Genomic DNA, 14,953 nt, shown 5'->3' on the forward strand with positions numbered 1-14,953 from the left:
AAGGAAGTTGCATCAAAGGATGCAAAAGGATACAAGATTACATGATCACAGTCACAAATGCACAGCCATAAAAATTGGAAATGGACCAAGCAGATGGTTTCAAAGCTTGCATAGAATATTAGAATACTTTTTTATCCCAAATGATGACACTGGACTGCAAATGTTCAACTTGATAGAAAATGCTTTAATTTTCTGTTGAGGAAAGAGAAAAATTGGATTGTTTTGAAAGCTGATGTAGCATCAGCATCACAGTTCAGAAATATATAAAGCATGGAGTCACTGCTTAACAGGGTTTCTGGGTTGTCTTAACTTGCTAGATTTTTTGCCTTTTTTTTTTTTTTATGTATTTATTCCCCCCTCAGCGAACAGACATTTCACATCTTACACCATACAAATTCAGAGAAAAGTTTGCAAATTGTTTAAAAAAAAAAAAAAAAAAAAAAAAAGACAAAAAATATTAAACAAAAAAAAGTGCATAATGGAATAAAATACTTGTGATTTTTTTTAGTTCACAGATGAAGGGGAAAAAAAAACAGTAGCAGCAAAAAAATATATATATATATTACCACGGTGAGTCACGACAAGTCAGTATGGCATCAATTATTATCAAGTACAAATACATAGTCACAAACCAAGCTCTCTCTCTCTCTCAAGTTCTCTCTGTTCTCTCCTACACAAACACACAGTTGGTCACAGTTTACAGGTCGCTAGGAGACAAGGGGCATAGGAGTCAAGTGTATGGTACCTTAAAATAATTAAACATCCCATAATAACAGCTACACACAAAACAAATGCAAAAAGTGAAGGGGGAGGAAAAAAAAAAAAAGAAAAAGAAAAAAAACATTTAAAACATTTTAGACAGGCACATTCAAAACACCGAGACACAAAACACCACATGAAGTGTATCGTTTACGTCCCTCGTTTACGGTAAAGCTGCTGCAAGCATTTACTATGAAGATGTCCAATAAACAGCAACAGAAAAACTGGGGCGGGGCTTTCACATTTCTATTGGCAGAAGGCAAAATTAATGGGCTCATGGTGTACATGCTGAGGACAGTGAAGAATCAACCAAATTGTGATTTAAAAAAAAAAAAAAATAGCAGAAGTGGTCATTTTATACAGAGCCCTTAAATCCCTGCTGCCACCCACCCGCCGCACCCAAAAGAGGATTTTTTTTTTCTATTTAACCTTCCTAGATATAAATATGACATCCCTCAAGCACAGGTTAGATAAATACAATAGCGCCCCCACTGTGGGATAGCAATTATTGCAAGTCTCTGCAAATGCCAAGATCTGATTGGTCATGTGGACAAGTGTGCTTCTATTTTATGTTAAATAAACGTACAGAGTTTTGTGATGTAGAGGTGTGTTCATGTGCAGTTTCAGTATGTGTACGTCTCATATATTATTACATCTCATAGTAAAAAGTGTCCTTCCTAACACAGATTCATGTGACATTTTAGTTTTCTAGTCACCACACGATCCCTTTTGGTCTTTTTCCCTCTCTATCTTACGCTCTCTTTCAAAGTCGCTCTTCTTCCCCAATGGTTGTCTTCCCTACATTTTTAGTATTTCCCCCATAATGGGTGCATTCCACAGTTATCTAGAGGAGTCCCCTCCCCCCTCCCAAACCCACCCACCCACCCTCATGGACATACAGGGTGTGCGGTCTGTCCTTCACGTGGAGCGGCCAATCACGTCCCTCTCCCCCATGACTAGGGCAGTGCAATACACAGATGGATGAGTTTCCCCGGTAACCCTCCTAAAGGTTAATCTGAAAGAAAGGCAGTCGTATTTAATTAGACTCTCCAAGTGCTAAAAGTGAAGGCTGAGACAGGTCATGATGTCCATCCACTTCAACATTTGAATGATTTTAAATCAGTAAAGTTGTTTACTGTAGTAACGGTCCAGAGTGTTTTTCTGCACTGGAATGAAAACTCACCACACATTTATAGGGCATTGTAAGCATGCATAGCCATTGAATAAAAGACTGGTACCTGGCAAATGCGCTGTGCCGGCAGGATGGGAGGGGCTCTAGACGCCGTAGCAGGCAGCCAGTCGCTCCTTCAGAATGGGCGGGAACTGCTCAGAGAACTGTTGCCAGTTTTCCTCCCCCACCTGCTCCTTAAAGCCGTGCAGGATCTGCACCCAGTACAGCGCACACACACACACACACACACAAAAATCAGCACAACAGGTCAAAATCAGAAACACAACCACCAAAGAAGGGATGCTGACCTTGTAGAACATGTCCCGAAGGTCATCTTTAGGGTTCACCCATGAAGCAACCGCGTCGCAAAAAAAGATGAAGTCCTGGGGACGATGAACAACGAAGAGTTAATTGGGAGTCACCAGAGGTGGCAAACATCAAAAAGCATCAAAAGTGGGATTAGAGCTGAACTTGCCTGCACCACGCCACCAGGATTAACACCAATCATGACACAGATCCCACGGAAGGCAGAGTCCTTCTCTTCATTGTCCCGAATGTTCCTTAATGACGTACACCTGTGAACAGAAAAAATAATAAAAATATGTCTACTGATCAGGAATAATGTCACATATGTGAATATGTGTAGAAATATCTTGTAGAAGATTACAAAACATAACAGGTTGGACATAACAGCTTGCATCTGGAAAGGATAGAAGACCAATCAGCCACATCATTAGCACCAATTGCCTAATACTGAATCAGTCACCTTCTTGCTGCCAGAACTGCTCTGGCCTGCTGATGCCTGGATTCCAGTAAAACCAGTGGTATCAGAGACCAAGGTGTCAACCGGATCCTTAAAGTCCAGTAAGTAGTAAGGTGGTGCCTCCATGGATCAGACTAGTTTTACCAGCACAAGTTGAGCATTCAGATCTGTGGAATTTGCAGCTATAGCTGAGGTTCACTGCCATTGAACATTGTCAATGAAACATCAGTGTTGGTCGTTAATTTGCAGATTCATCATGATACAAAATAATAATCAGCATGGACAGTGGTGATCAAATCAACTTTCAAACTAATCAGCCCATTCAACTGATGGAAAAACAAAATACAACCCATATGACAGCGAATCAAAAGCTGGAGAAATTGATTTAATCCAACTCTAATTCAAACATGCTTTTTTCAAACACAGTAAGAAGTAGTAATTCTAGAGGGCAATTTATATGGATACACCTTAATAAAATGGGAATGGTTGGTGACATTGAACACATTTTATACGTGGTCAGAAACTTGTAAATAACTCATGAAAGAATAAAGTTACGTTAAAACCACACCATTGTTTTTTGTTTTTTAGTTATTATCTGATTTCTTTACAGGGTTAAGTGTCTTGCTCAGGGACACAATGGTAGTAAGTGGGGTATAATATTTAAATAAATGATCTATGGGAAGCTTGTTCTAACACCTAGGTGGCAATGCAGAGAAGGGTTTCGAGGTAGGCCTTCTTAGTTCTTGAAGATATGGTGGGACTATTTGAGCAGTATGTCAGGATCAGAGAAGGCCCAGTGCAATGCAGAGTATGATCAGGGATTTGAGGTTGGAGGACGCCAGACAGTTTCTTGCACTGTATGCAAGTGTCTTTTTTTTTTTTAGTCTAATCGAATCGTTTTGAATCCGGGATGCCAGTTGGAGGGAATGGCACAACAGGAGAACTTGGGAAAGATTTGTGCATCCTGTACTGTAAGCTTTAGTGGTTCTCACCAGGGTCTGATGAATTGTTGTAGCATAGGAGCCACTTCTTGTGGACACACATATCCCAGACGTCCAATCGTTATGGCTGCCAAAAAAAATGACATTAAAAACAACTTACACAACAATAATCTTTGCAATAGAAAAGGAAAGTTGATACAATTAATAAATACTTGAACAGCAACACTGCTGCCCTCAGTTTGGTTCTGTACAACACCACAGAGGATATCAAAAGAAATGTAAAGTACTGTACATTCTAGTATTAACACTGTCATTACAGATATCATTGCTGCTCGCTCAAAATGGTATTGAAAAAAAATCTGGTTTCATTTTAAAATGGTCTGTTTGTCTGAAATAACAAAAATTCGCTCATAGGCTCACGTAATCACCGCAAGAAGGGTTTTATTCTGACATTTTAAACTGTGTAACTGTTAAACCAGAAAGTGCATGGTGTAACGTTACAACACAAACACGTTTTCAGTAAGTTACCTTTCTTGTAGAATTGTGCTTCAAGTAAAGAACTTGTTGTTTTGTTAACAACATTGATATTTAATCATTTGAAAGTCAATATAGCCCACATGCACAGCAATTTAAAAAGGAGAAAAAATGAACATGTAAAACTGCATTATTAAATGCTATGCCATTGAAAAATTAGGTCCACCAGGGCAGGTTAGTCTAGAGCCCTGATTAGTCTTACTCGCATCCAGAGTCAAGTTTCAGTTTTCAGCATTTTAGTTTTATTTTAGTCAGGATTATCCATGACTATTTTAGTCTAGTTTTAGTAGTGATTTAGTTCTCGAGGCCAAGACCATTTTTGGTCTTGAATTATGTTCCTAAATTCAAATGCAACCAGTCAAGAGCATCTATTTGTTTTGGTTTTCTATTGTCCATTAGCGCAGTGCAGCCACTGCTTGCCACAAAGCGAGGAGACGGCACGGTGTGGGGAGTGAGGCCAATTTTGTCTAGCCACCTTGAATGAGACAGCTGGGATAACGTCTACATCCACCAGGCATCTGGAGAGAAAGCACCATGAAAAGTAAGATAACTAACTACAAGATTGCTGTCAAACTGTGAGGAAAAACTCGATCTGACAAAGAATATTGCATATGCACGCATATAGTCATTTGTTCAGGGGGAGATATTTTGTAGCTCACTACAAGTACCATGATATGGTAAAAATCCTCTGAACATGAGTTATTGTGTACCACGGTCTGTGGGCTCAAGTTTAGGACAGTCATCTAATATTTCTAAAGCTTCTATAAAATAGCCCCCAATAACTCTCGGGTCACTTTTTTTTTTTTTCTGAAGGAATTCAGAAAAATAGTTTTTCATTACATAGCCATGTTCATATCGTACCCGAGGCCTCGGTCCCTTGTATAAGAGACTTAATTATAATATTTTTCTGGTACATCCCATCTCTTTCCATTAACAAGGTCTTATAAAATGGTTCTAGGAGAGGATTGCTGAGAATGTTATTTTCCATCAGGCCTTGTAACTACAACAAATCATTTTAAATGACAATATAATTGAAAAGATAACATGAACTAGATTTAATGAGTAATGACACTTTACAGCAATTCCTTTTTTCTCTCCAGTTGAGCTGAGTAATGTAAAGTCGATTTTAGCCGTAGTCTGTTTTCGGTCTTGGTCTCGCCATAGTGGGTCTTCGTCTAGTCTTGTAGTGGGTCTTGGCACTCGGTTAAGGCGGTCTTGACTACAAAACTAAGTTCTAGTCAACAAGAACAGATGACATTTTAGTCTAATTTTAGTAAATGAAAATTGTATTGTCTTTTTTTTTTCTTCTATATTCTTTTCATAATTAAAACAAAATTATGTTATTATTATATTATGCTACCTTATAGAATCAAGAATACTCTATATCCATTCCAGACATGGAAGATGCTCTGATTTGTTCCACACATTACATTTACTTTGGTTGTTCCCGTGGCGTGTTCACCTTCCTAGAGTAAATTTACAGCATTTATCAGACGCCCTTGTCCAGAGCGACTTACAATCAGTAGTTACAGGGACAGTCCCCCCCTGGAGCAACTTAGTGTTAAGTGTCTTGCTCAGGGACACAATTGGTAGTAAGTGGGATTTGAACCTGGGTCTTCTGGTTCATAGGCTACTACCACCCTTACCACACATTCTGTTTTCTTTTCCACTTCATTGTAAAGAAGTGGAAATAGTTTTAATTTTGCAAAACACTTTTAGGCTTGTTTTTATTCATCATTACATGATATAATTTGTTATATTTATAATCACATGACCAGCATTTTCGTTTCGTGTAGTCCTCATCATGTCAAAAAGTTTAGTTGACTAAGATATTTCATCATAAATTTTGTTGACTAAAACACTGCTACACTGCAGAAACTTGAGGGAGGAGAGAGGGACAGATGGGTTTCAGCATTGAATGGCCATTACTTGGACTTAGCCAATCAGAGATTGTTGTGTGAAGGATTTTAAATGAAGCTGAAGGGTGAGTGAAAATGGTAATTACTTAATATCGCGTGTGGTTAAAATAAAATGGCAATGTTGAATTAATAAAATGCCTAATAATCAGCCAAGCTGTTGGTCTTTAATAAAAACTGTAATTTCCTCCAATCTGGATGTGGATACACTCAATTTTGTTCATATTCAAATGTTTTACTAATTGTGTATGACATAAGACATCTCAGACATACCAGTGTTCTCTAGAAGCGTCTTGGGGGTGTTGGGCCTGTTAATGATCTCCACCAGGTTTGTTAGGACCAGAGCTACATAGGGCTGCATCTCCACACCTAAAAAAACCCCAAAAAAACACAGATTCAAAAACGCTCACACATCCACTCTCATGTAACCAGGGTTGGGGGAAAAAATAAGACTAATATATAAACTGCTTTTTATTAAATGTGTTACTGCAATTTACATGGATCCTCCTCACCCAAGTGTAAATATGCAAACAAGAAATCAGTAAACTAGTGATGTGCACGCCCTTCTTGTCCTACAGTTGGGCAAGTAGCAGATTTGCAATACTTAACCGTAAGGTACAAGACTGGCTTAATCCACTGCACAGGGAGTTGGATGAGGAGATTTTCACTTACCCATCTGCATGCAGATCTCTCCAATAGCCCAGGTGGCATTGTTACAGACAGAGATGAACTCCGGGTTCAGGTTGGTGCCCAAGATTGGCATGAACTCCGCTGAATGGTGGAAAGAAGACCCATTGCATGTGGCCTGCAGGACATAGCACTGTACACATCTTTATACTTGTGAGATATACTAATGCGTGTGCCATACCAATGCAGGGCTTCACATGAGGAAAGCAGGCCTTGGTTAAATCCCCCAGCAGAGCGAAGGAGCTCTGCCTGACCTCAGGCATGGTGTCCTACACAGAGAGAGAATTCAGCTCTTAAAACACACAAAACCAAAAAGAGACAAATTTGTGTTCTTTAACCTCTAAGCAGCTATCAATTAGAGATGCAGCTACCATTCTATTTTTAAGAAGACCTACCAATCACGACACAGACAGACAAAGCCTAAATTCAGAGCAGTCAAACCATTCTATCATTTCAGAAATGTACATTTAAATGGATTTCTGTTTCAACCCCTACCTGCATACACTGAAAAAGTAAAGTCATGATGTTGCTACGGGCAACCAGCTGGTCCACATGGCCTCCCAGGCCCTCTGCCAGACCACTGAGAAGATCCAAAGCCACGATCATGAAGTCCTTATCTGGAGCCTCGTACTGGTCTGGCTGCTGACTGTACATCTGAATGAGGAAGATAAGGGAGGGGACATAATCAGTGTATTTGACTCATCATTTCACAAAGGGTTCCTCATTTCCAAAAAAAAACAATCAGAATCAGACAACTAATAAGAAAGTTCATCCTGTCTTGAATTCATTGCACTGTTGGCACTGTACAGAATTAAATTCACATTTACATTTAAGGCATTTGGCAGTCACCCTTATCCAGAGCGACTTACAACATGCTTTCAAGTTACCACCAAATTATTCTTTATGTACCTATTCCCCCATGTCATTTATATAAATTTACTCTAACACACACACACTCACCATGGCCTGGGCAAGAGTCTTTTGGACGAGTGTAACACAGCGCTGATAAACGGGCTCACAGTAGGGCAGGAAGCCGCTCTGCAGAGCAGTGGCCACAGACGACAGACACTAGAGGGCGACAGAAAGCAAGCACGAGCGTGAGCCAAAACCAGGACACAGAGTTTCACCCGATTTTTGCCTCAAAATAAATCATCCCTCATCCCACGCTTGGTCTCCATGGAAACAGAAATGCCAACCTCTAGCAAAGGGAAAAGGTCCTTGTCTTCATCCTTTAGTTCATTCCATTTCTGAATAAGGGGGGGCATCAATTTCTGAATGTATTCCTACAAAGTCATGAGAATAATGTCAGCATGATTTAACCACATGATCATCCACAATTTTTTTTCATTTCGGCTCAGAAAAAATAAGCATATATCCCCATGATCTTATGAGGGCAATTGGTTTTTATTGGTAAACATAAAACCTATTAGGTTTTCAAGGACAACCAAATTCAATAAAGTTACAGGGAAGTCTAAAGAGAAATGGAATGCTCGGATATGATTACATGTAAACTGATTTGTATTTATTTAAACTCTTTCTGCTATCAAAAGTTTAAATGCTGGAACTATGGTCAACCCTGCAAGCAGTGGGGCAGCTTATGTTGCTACGGTAGCACTCTCTCATCATGACCTTTGACCCAGAGTGACAAACCCACATCTGAAGTGTCATGCTTTGACCTTGTCTGATTTACACAAGTTTGGTTTTGTTCAGATTCTTAAATCTAAAGCTGATGACAGGTTCAGGGTTCAGGACAAACTTTTTTTGAAAAGTATAGACTGTTCAGGTCGTTAAAATTCATATTTTTTACCGGTTGGTTGAGGTGATGCCCCACAGAGTCAGCCAATGTGCCAATGGCATCATACAGGATGAGGAGGTTCTTATGCTGGTACTTCCCAAAGGCAAACACCAATGTGTCCAGGATGAAGCTAAGGTATGGCACCAGCTCTGTGCATGCCTCTTCCTCCAAAGTGGCAAATGCACTGCAGGAGAAAAAGTCAAGCCAGAGAGACAAAGTTGAGGTGAGCATATCAGCAAAAACATATAAGCAAAATAAAATGTTTAATATTCCACTAAATTGTATTTTTAAATACTAAGTTAAAAAAATACTAAATTACTAAAAATGACTAGCACTTCACATAAATTTCATGTGACTGCATTTGTACATTTGTATTTGGATAGTTTTAGAGTAAATCAGAGCAGAATGAATGAAACACAAATTCATTCAGCCTGTGGATTAAACCCAGATCTGTTCATGTGCTATTTTATTTCATGTGATTTAAAATTCTGAGTATGGGCTCCAGGAGCCGGGAGCCAGCTATAGATTCAGTAAAACGATCCATGTCTAGCAACATACATGACCGAGGGAATGTGTGGTTTTCCAAGATGCTCAATTTCACTTATTACTGTAGACAAGACTTCCCAATAAACACTGCCACACACACAGCTCACCTGCAGGCAGCCTCCTGCACCCTCTTGTTGCCATCAAGGATGCGTTTGAGAAGCTCAGTCATGAGGGGTTTGAGGTGGGCATCAGGAGGTTGGCTGACCACCCAGTGGGCATACCGGCTCAGAGTCCAACAGGCAATGGAGCGCACCAGCGCCTTCTTATCACACAAGCACTGAATCAGGTGGGGGATCAGCTCTGGCAGGTAAGGAACCATACCCTGCATACAACCTGCAGCCCAAAAAGACAATAATATAATCTATTCACATGGTGTGTAGTAGCCTAGCAGGATACACACTCACCCAGGAACCTGAAGGCCACAGTCACAGGTTCAAACCCTACTTACTAGCATTGTGTGCCTATTTACTTAACCCTGAGTGTCTCCAGCGTGACTGTCCCTGTAACTACTGATTGTAAGGCGTTCTGGATAAGGTCGTCTGATAAATGCTGTAAATGTAAATTTATTCAGCTATTTGAGTTGTTTATAAATGTTTCTAATATTCCAGAGGTTCATAATACATGATGTGAAAGTATACCTGTTTAAAAAGACTGCAATCAATTCTCTGTGATCCTCATAATCAAAACTGACAGAAATCACCACAGGACCTTTTTTACTCTGGAATTCCGCATTTCCTCTGAGACACAAGGTTCAGAAAAGACATACACACACACACACACACACACACACACACACACCTTCAGCGATGGCCCCCAGCACCAGGATGCCGGATTCTTTGATGACCCAGTCAGGGTGGAACAGTAGACCCTTCAGCAAGGGTAGCAGGTGAGGCAGTAGCTCGTCCCTGAAAACGTTAGCCAACACGTCCAGTGCGGCCGCAGAACATTTACCTAACGACAGTAACCAAGGCAGTTAGTTCAAAATGGGTCGCATATTCATTCTTACAGTACATTATATTTTTTACATTCTTGCACAGGTTTGTATTTATCATGTATTTTTTTGTATTATAATACCTTTCTATTTCATCTACATTTTTTAGATACAGAGATGGCATTTTTGGTGGACAGGATCAGAATCTTGTACTACTGTACTAAGTATGACTGTGCACTGACAATAAAGTCTTTTAAATCGAACCTTCACCCCTCAATAGCTATGGAGAATACTGTTGGCACTTGCTTTGGTCATTTGGGTTCCTCCCCATAAACTTACGCAGGTTCCAGTCAGACAGTGTATCATCATCATCATCCTCATCTTCATCAATGTCCTCTCCCTCCTCCCCCTCACCATCCTCATGCTGCAGGGTGATGGTACGGGACTTGTGGAAACGTGGCTTAATGTCCTGCTCGCTGTCTGGCACAGTCTCATCTTCCTCTACATCTCCCTGACAGCGCAACCAAGGAATAAAACACTGTGACTTCCCCGCTACACAGAAATTCTTAACACATAATTGTTATTAACAATTATTAATTACTGAGAAAAAAAAAAAAAAAAAGACAGACAGACAGACAAAAGAGATGAATGATGGTTCATCAGAATCCAGACTCCACTGAGATGAGGCCAACTCACCTTCAGCAGGATGATGTCAATCTCTGAGTACTTCATACCATTTACAAGAATGGGAATGAGTCTGCAAAGAGACCACACCGGCACGGTTTAGCTATTTAATGCAATTCTGTATCATGCCTTTAAGCAAATATGTGCAAATATGTCCTTCAATTATTCTAAGCACAGACCATCCATTACATTCATATTGTGTTTCTTAAACCATTCTTCACCCTTTTTTGCATTGCAATGTCCTGTCCTCCTCCCAACAGGTAAATACAGTCTCCATAAAAAATAAAAAAATAAAAAATGAGGTACCCAATCAGTTTAGTTAGGTGGAATTTGTCCAAGTAACATACAGACAAATGCATGAGCTGAGGATTCCCAGCAGAATCACACTGCGTCCACTGGTTTGTCTTCTGGTACCATGTCTTTCACAGGCAAGTGACGTGTACGCACACGCACACACGCACACACAAGGACAGGTTCAAATCCCATTGTGTCCCTGAGCAAGACACTTAACCCTGAGTGTCTCCAGGGGGAACTGTCCCTATGACTAAGGGTGGGTGATACCTCCCAAAAATAATATCACGATATTTTAGAGTAATCTGAAGCAAACAATACATTTGAATAAATTAAAAATAATGTATACTTGTTAATCATTTGACGACATAAATATAACAAGATATCTAAATATATTATGTAAAAAAATATATTAGCATGAGCTCCTGAGCTAAGTGCCTCCCGGGATTTCAGACGATCCTCATACAGACTCGGGTGCAGATGGTGCATGTAATCACATGATTAAATTAGCATATCGTGATATTTTTTGTGGGCAAAACATTTCATACCGCACCCCTACCTGTAACTACTGATTGTAAGTTGCTCTGGATAAGTGTCTGTTAAATGCTTCCCAGAATACTCTGGGGCGGCATGACGGCAGAGCTGTACTCACTGGACCAGGTGTCCGGAGAGGGCTTCTTTACAGATGGGTTGCTCTGCCAGCGTGAGCCAGAACTCGCAGGCCTCCAATGCCACATTCTCGTCTGGATCCTGCGTGCGTTGTAGCATGTACTGAGGAAGAAACAGACCGGAAACAGGTATCGCATCAGAAAATTTAACCCGGCTAGTTTTGGCATTTCATACACCTTAAATAAAAGATTTTGGTTTAAGAAGGGGAAATAGCGTGATCTATGGCATCTACTCGAATGCCTCATGAAACGCATGAAGGGACTTGGCCTCACCTGTATGATGCTGTGCATATGCGGTATGAGCCTGTCAATGCGGACCTCCAGGAGCATCACCAGGGCCCTGCACACGTTCTTCCTCACCTCGGAGTCCTCATCACCGGCCAACGCAAACAAACTCTGAGACGGAGGGAGGGCCAGGAGGAGGAGTAGGAGGGACGGCGTGTTACATAACGCTGGGTAGTAGCGGCGAATGCACCAGAGAGAGATCTCACCTCAATGAAAGTGTCAATGTTGTCCATCAAAGCCTGCGCCCTGCTAATGATGAACTGGTTCACACAAGCGATGGCATGAGATCTAAGGAAGAGAAAGAAAAATCTAATAATTCTCGTGCCACCCCCTCACCCATCTGTTAAAAACATGAAGGCAAAGCCCAGATCATTCTTGCCTGATCTTAGGGCTGCAATGTTTAAAGAACTGCAGGAACTTGGGGATCATGATGTTGAGGGGGCGGTTGAGAGCGTCGCTGTCCAGCAGTTCAGAGGAGTCCTCGCAGATTTTCTGCAGTGCGCCGAACGAGCCCTGCATAAAACAGACAAGACCAAAACCAACGATTCATATAAAAAAAGCGGAACTCGGCAAATCCGCCTCTGAATGAGGAAAGCTGCGAGTGCGAGACATGCTGGGCGAGGAGCTTGTCTGACCTCACAGGTGTTGTAGTCCTCGGAGTTGAGCAGGTTGCAGAGCTGCGGCAGCAGCTCCGGCCACGTCTGCAACTCGCCCTTGGAGGCGATTGTGGTTATCAAGATACCTGGGGGGAGAAGAGCCAAACACACAGGCACTTAGGGCGGTTTCCCCAACTACAGGGCATCGGAATTGTACTCTAGATTGCCCCCTTCCCCCCTTGCTGCAGTTGGTTTGGTTCGCTCGGGTGCGCACAGCTTCATGAAAAGAGGTGGCCTCGATCCGAATCAAAATCTCGAACTCTGGTGGAATCCGCCAGGTGAGATCAGGACTATGTGCTATAAATCAGATGATTTGAGAACAATGAATTATGGGTAAATCTGTACACTCAACATCCGGTAAGAGATGCAGTTGGTGTGATCACCACAGACGCGCAATTTCACACAAACATCTAGTAGTCCACAAAAGAAGATCTGCTTCCTGCATTTACTGCATTTACACATCTGACCAATCAGCAGAGCCAAAGTTCTTGAGTGCTTTGAACCGCCGCATTTCGGGTTCACTCGCCAAAGCAAACAAACTATGGCGTGGAAGTGGCCTCAGCATTAAATACAGTCATGCCAAGCCATTTCCAGGCCGGGTTCATTAAGCTCTGGGTTGGGAGTGTCGAGACCAGAAAAAGTGGGTGCTAGTAGCCTAGTGGGTAACACACATGCCTATGAACCAGAAGACCCAGGTTCAAATCCCACTTACTACCATTGTGTCCCTGAGCAAGACACTTAACCCTAAGTTGCTCCAGGGGGGGACTGTCCCTGTAACTACTGATTGTAAGTCGCTCTGCATAAGTGCGTCTGGTAAATGCTGTAATTGTAAATGAAAAGACGCACTTACCTATTGTGGCTCGGATGAGGGGGGACGGATCACCAATGTTATTCAGGCACTCCCGCTTTATGAAGTCTGCGACAGGCGGTGGGAAGTTCTGGTAATGGGCCTTCACATTATTCTTGAGGATCAGACCACTGAGAGAGCGGGTGGGCTCATCTCAAAAAATGACAAGAAAGTCTACATGTGACATTCTTATGACATTTTTCACTTCATATTCAGTTATATCTGGTTTAATAACAGGATACCTTCTGATTTGAGACTGGTGAGGACAAAGATGAGGTAATTGTTGAAGTCGGGATACTGGTTCAGCTGCTCCAATTTCTAGCAGGAGCGTTAAGGACCTAAAAGTGAAGTGACGAGGACGTGTCCTCTGCATTTATCAGTCACCCTTGATGAGCGGTGGGCAGCCACGACTGGCACCCAGGGAGCAGTGTGTGGGGACCAGTGGCAGCTCGGGATTCGAACCAGCAACCTTCCTCGCCCGCTAGTCCACCCTGTGTGTGTCCAACATGTGCATATGATTCGCTGTTGAAGGATACTTCCTGGACAGCTCTCTGCGTGGCCGTGTCTGGGGACTGAGAGTCCTTCAGGAGCTGAAGCACCTGCTGCAGTCCCTGTTCGTCTGGCTGCCACTCCATCCTGCGCTGCGAAACCGCACAGTCAGAACAGGGGGACAATTCAAGTGACAAATGCGACCAAGTGACAGATCCTCGGAAACTGTGACCTTATTGCAAAATGTCAACAGAAGACGGCGCTCGTGCTGAACAATATGCCATTCCATGCGTGCAGCGACACCGCCACTGGTTTCACGTCCCGTAGATCGTTTTATTCAAAGAATCATAACGGGCGAGCAAACGAGAGCGATCGGTCGGATTTACGACAAGGAAAAAGTTCACATGGCGGCGCAGGCCACGAGAAGGTAGCTCGCTAGCCCGATACCCAGCTAGCCCAAACATGAGCATGAGTATCACGACATGGCCCCATTTTCTCTAATCAGCCACCACCCCGACGAGCCGGGTCCTCGCTGCGACACAAGCGCAAACACGCAGGACAGAATTAAGGGCGACGGCGGGGCGTGTTCGATCGCGACCGAGTTCAGCTACGGCTAGCTAACTGGCTAGCACGCTACGCGTTGGAAGTGCCACCAAACAGCACTTACCTGATCTCGCCGCCTTGCAAATGCGCGAATGTGTGTACGGGAGTGTTGTGCCGATGCTCGCTGAACTGCCACCGACCGCGGGAACGGGGTTCTTGTCGCGTTGCAGCGGCCCGATTCGCCTCGCCTTTGTTTGGAACCAGTGTTTATTTGGGAGATATTCAATGCCTATTGGATACAGCTTCTATTTTCGATAGATATGCCTGGGGGAAGTGGGCGCGTTAGAAAAAAAAATCTTCCGTGAACCTTTTCGGCTGCCGTATATCGCACCAATTAGAAATGGGCCAATCGCTGACGCGCTGTGGCTGCGTAAACATGCCAGAAGG

At 42.4% G+C, this 14,953-nt stretch overlaps 1 protein-coding gene across 2 annotated transcripts; it reads right to left on the bottom strand.

Annotated features, from left to right (window-relative positions):
- Nucleotides 1-1,637: 1,637 nt before the first annotated feature.
- On the bottom strand, nt 1,638-14,871 carry tnpo2b (transportin 2b). Of its 2 annotated transcripts, none has more exons than XM_028973120.1 (25): nt 14,631-14,871; nt 14,011-14,110; nt 13,717-13,792; nt 13,478-13,627; nt 12,607-12,713; nt 12,351-12,484; nt 12,178-12,259; nt 11,960-12,082; nt 11,671-11,789; nt 10,740-10,800; nt 10,383-10,554; nt 9,911-10,063; nt 9,220-9,445; nt 8,579-8,750; nt 7,968-8,054; nt 7,732-7,839; nt 7,267-7,425; nt 6,953-7,040; nt 6,757-6,855; nt 6,358-6,453; nt 3,686-3,761; nt 2,406-2,505; nt 2,239-2,313; nt 1,998-2,142; nt 1,638-1,774 (listed from the first exon to the last, which is right to left on the bottom strand). In XM_028973120.1, exons 2-24 carry the CDS (start codon nt 14,107-14,109, stop codon nt 2,035-2,037), a joined length of 2,670 nt encoding a protein of 889 aa, XP_028828953.1. In that variant the 5' UTR covers nt 14,110; nt 14,631-14,871; the 3' UTR covers nt 1,638-1,774; nt 1,998-2,034. The 2 variants fall into 2 exon arrangements, with proteins under 2 accessions (XP_028828953.1, XP_028828954.1); XM_028973121.1 differs by having other exon boundaries at nt 14,011-14,115.
- Nucleotides 14,872-14,953: the final 82 nt, after the last annotated feature.

This window comes from Denticeps clupeoides, chromosome 3 (genome assembly GCF_900700375.1).
Source record: "Denticeps clupeoides chromosome 3, fDenClu1.1, whole genome shotgun sequence".
NCBI lineage: Eukaryota > Metazoa > Chordata > Actinopteri > Clupeiformes > Denticipitidae > Denticeps > Denticeps clupeoides.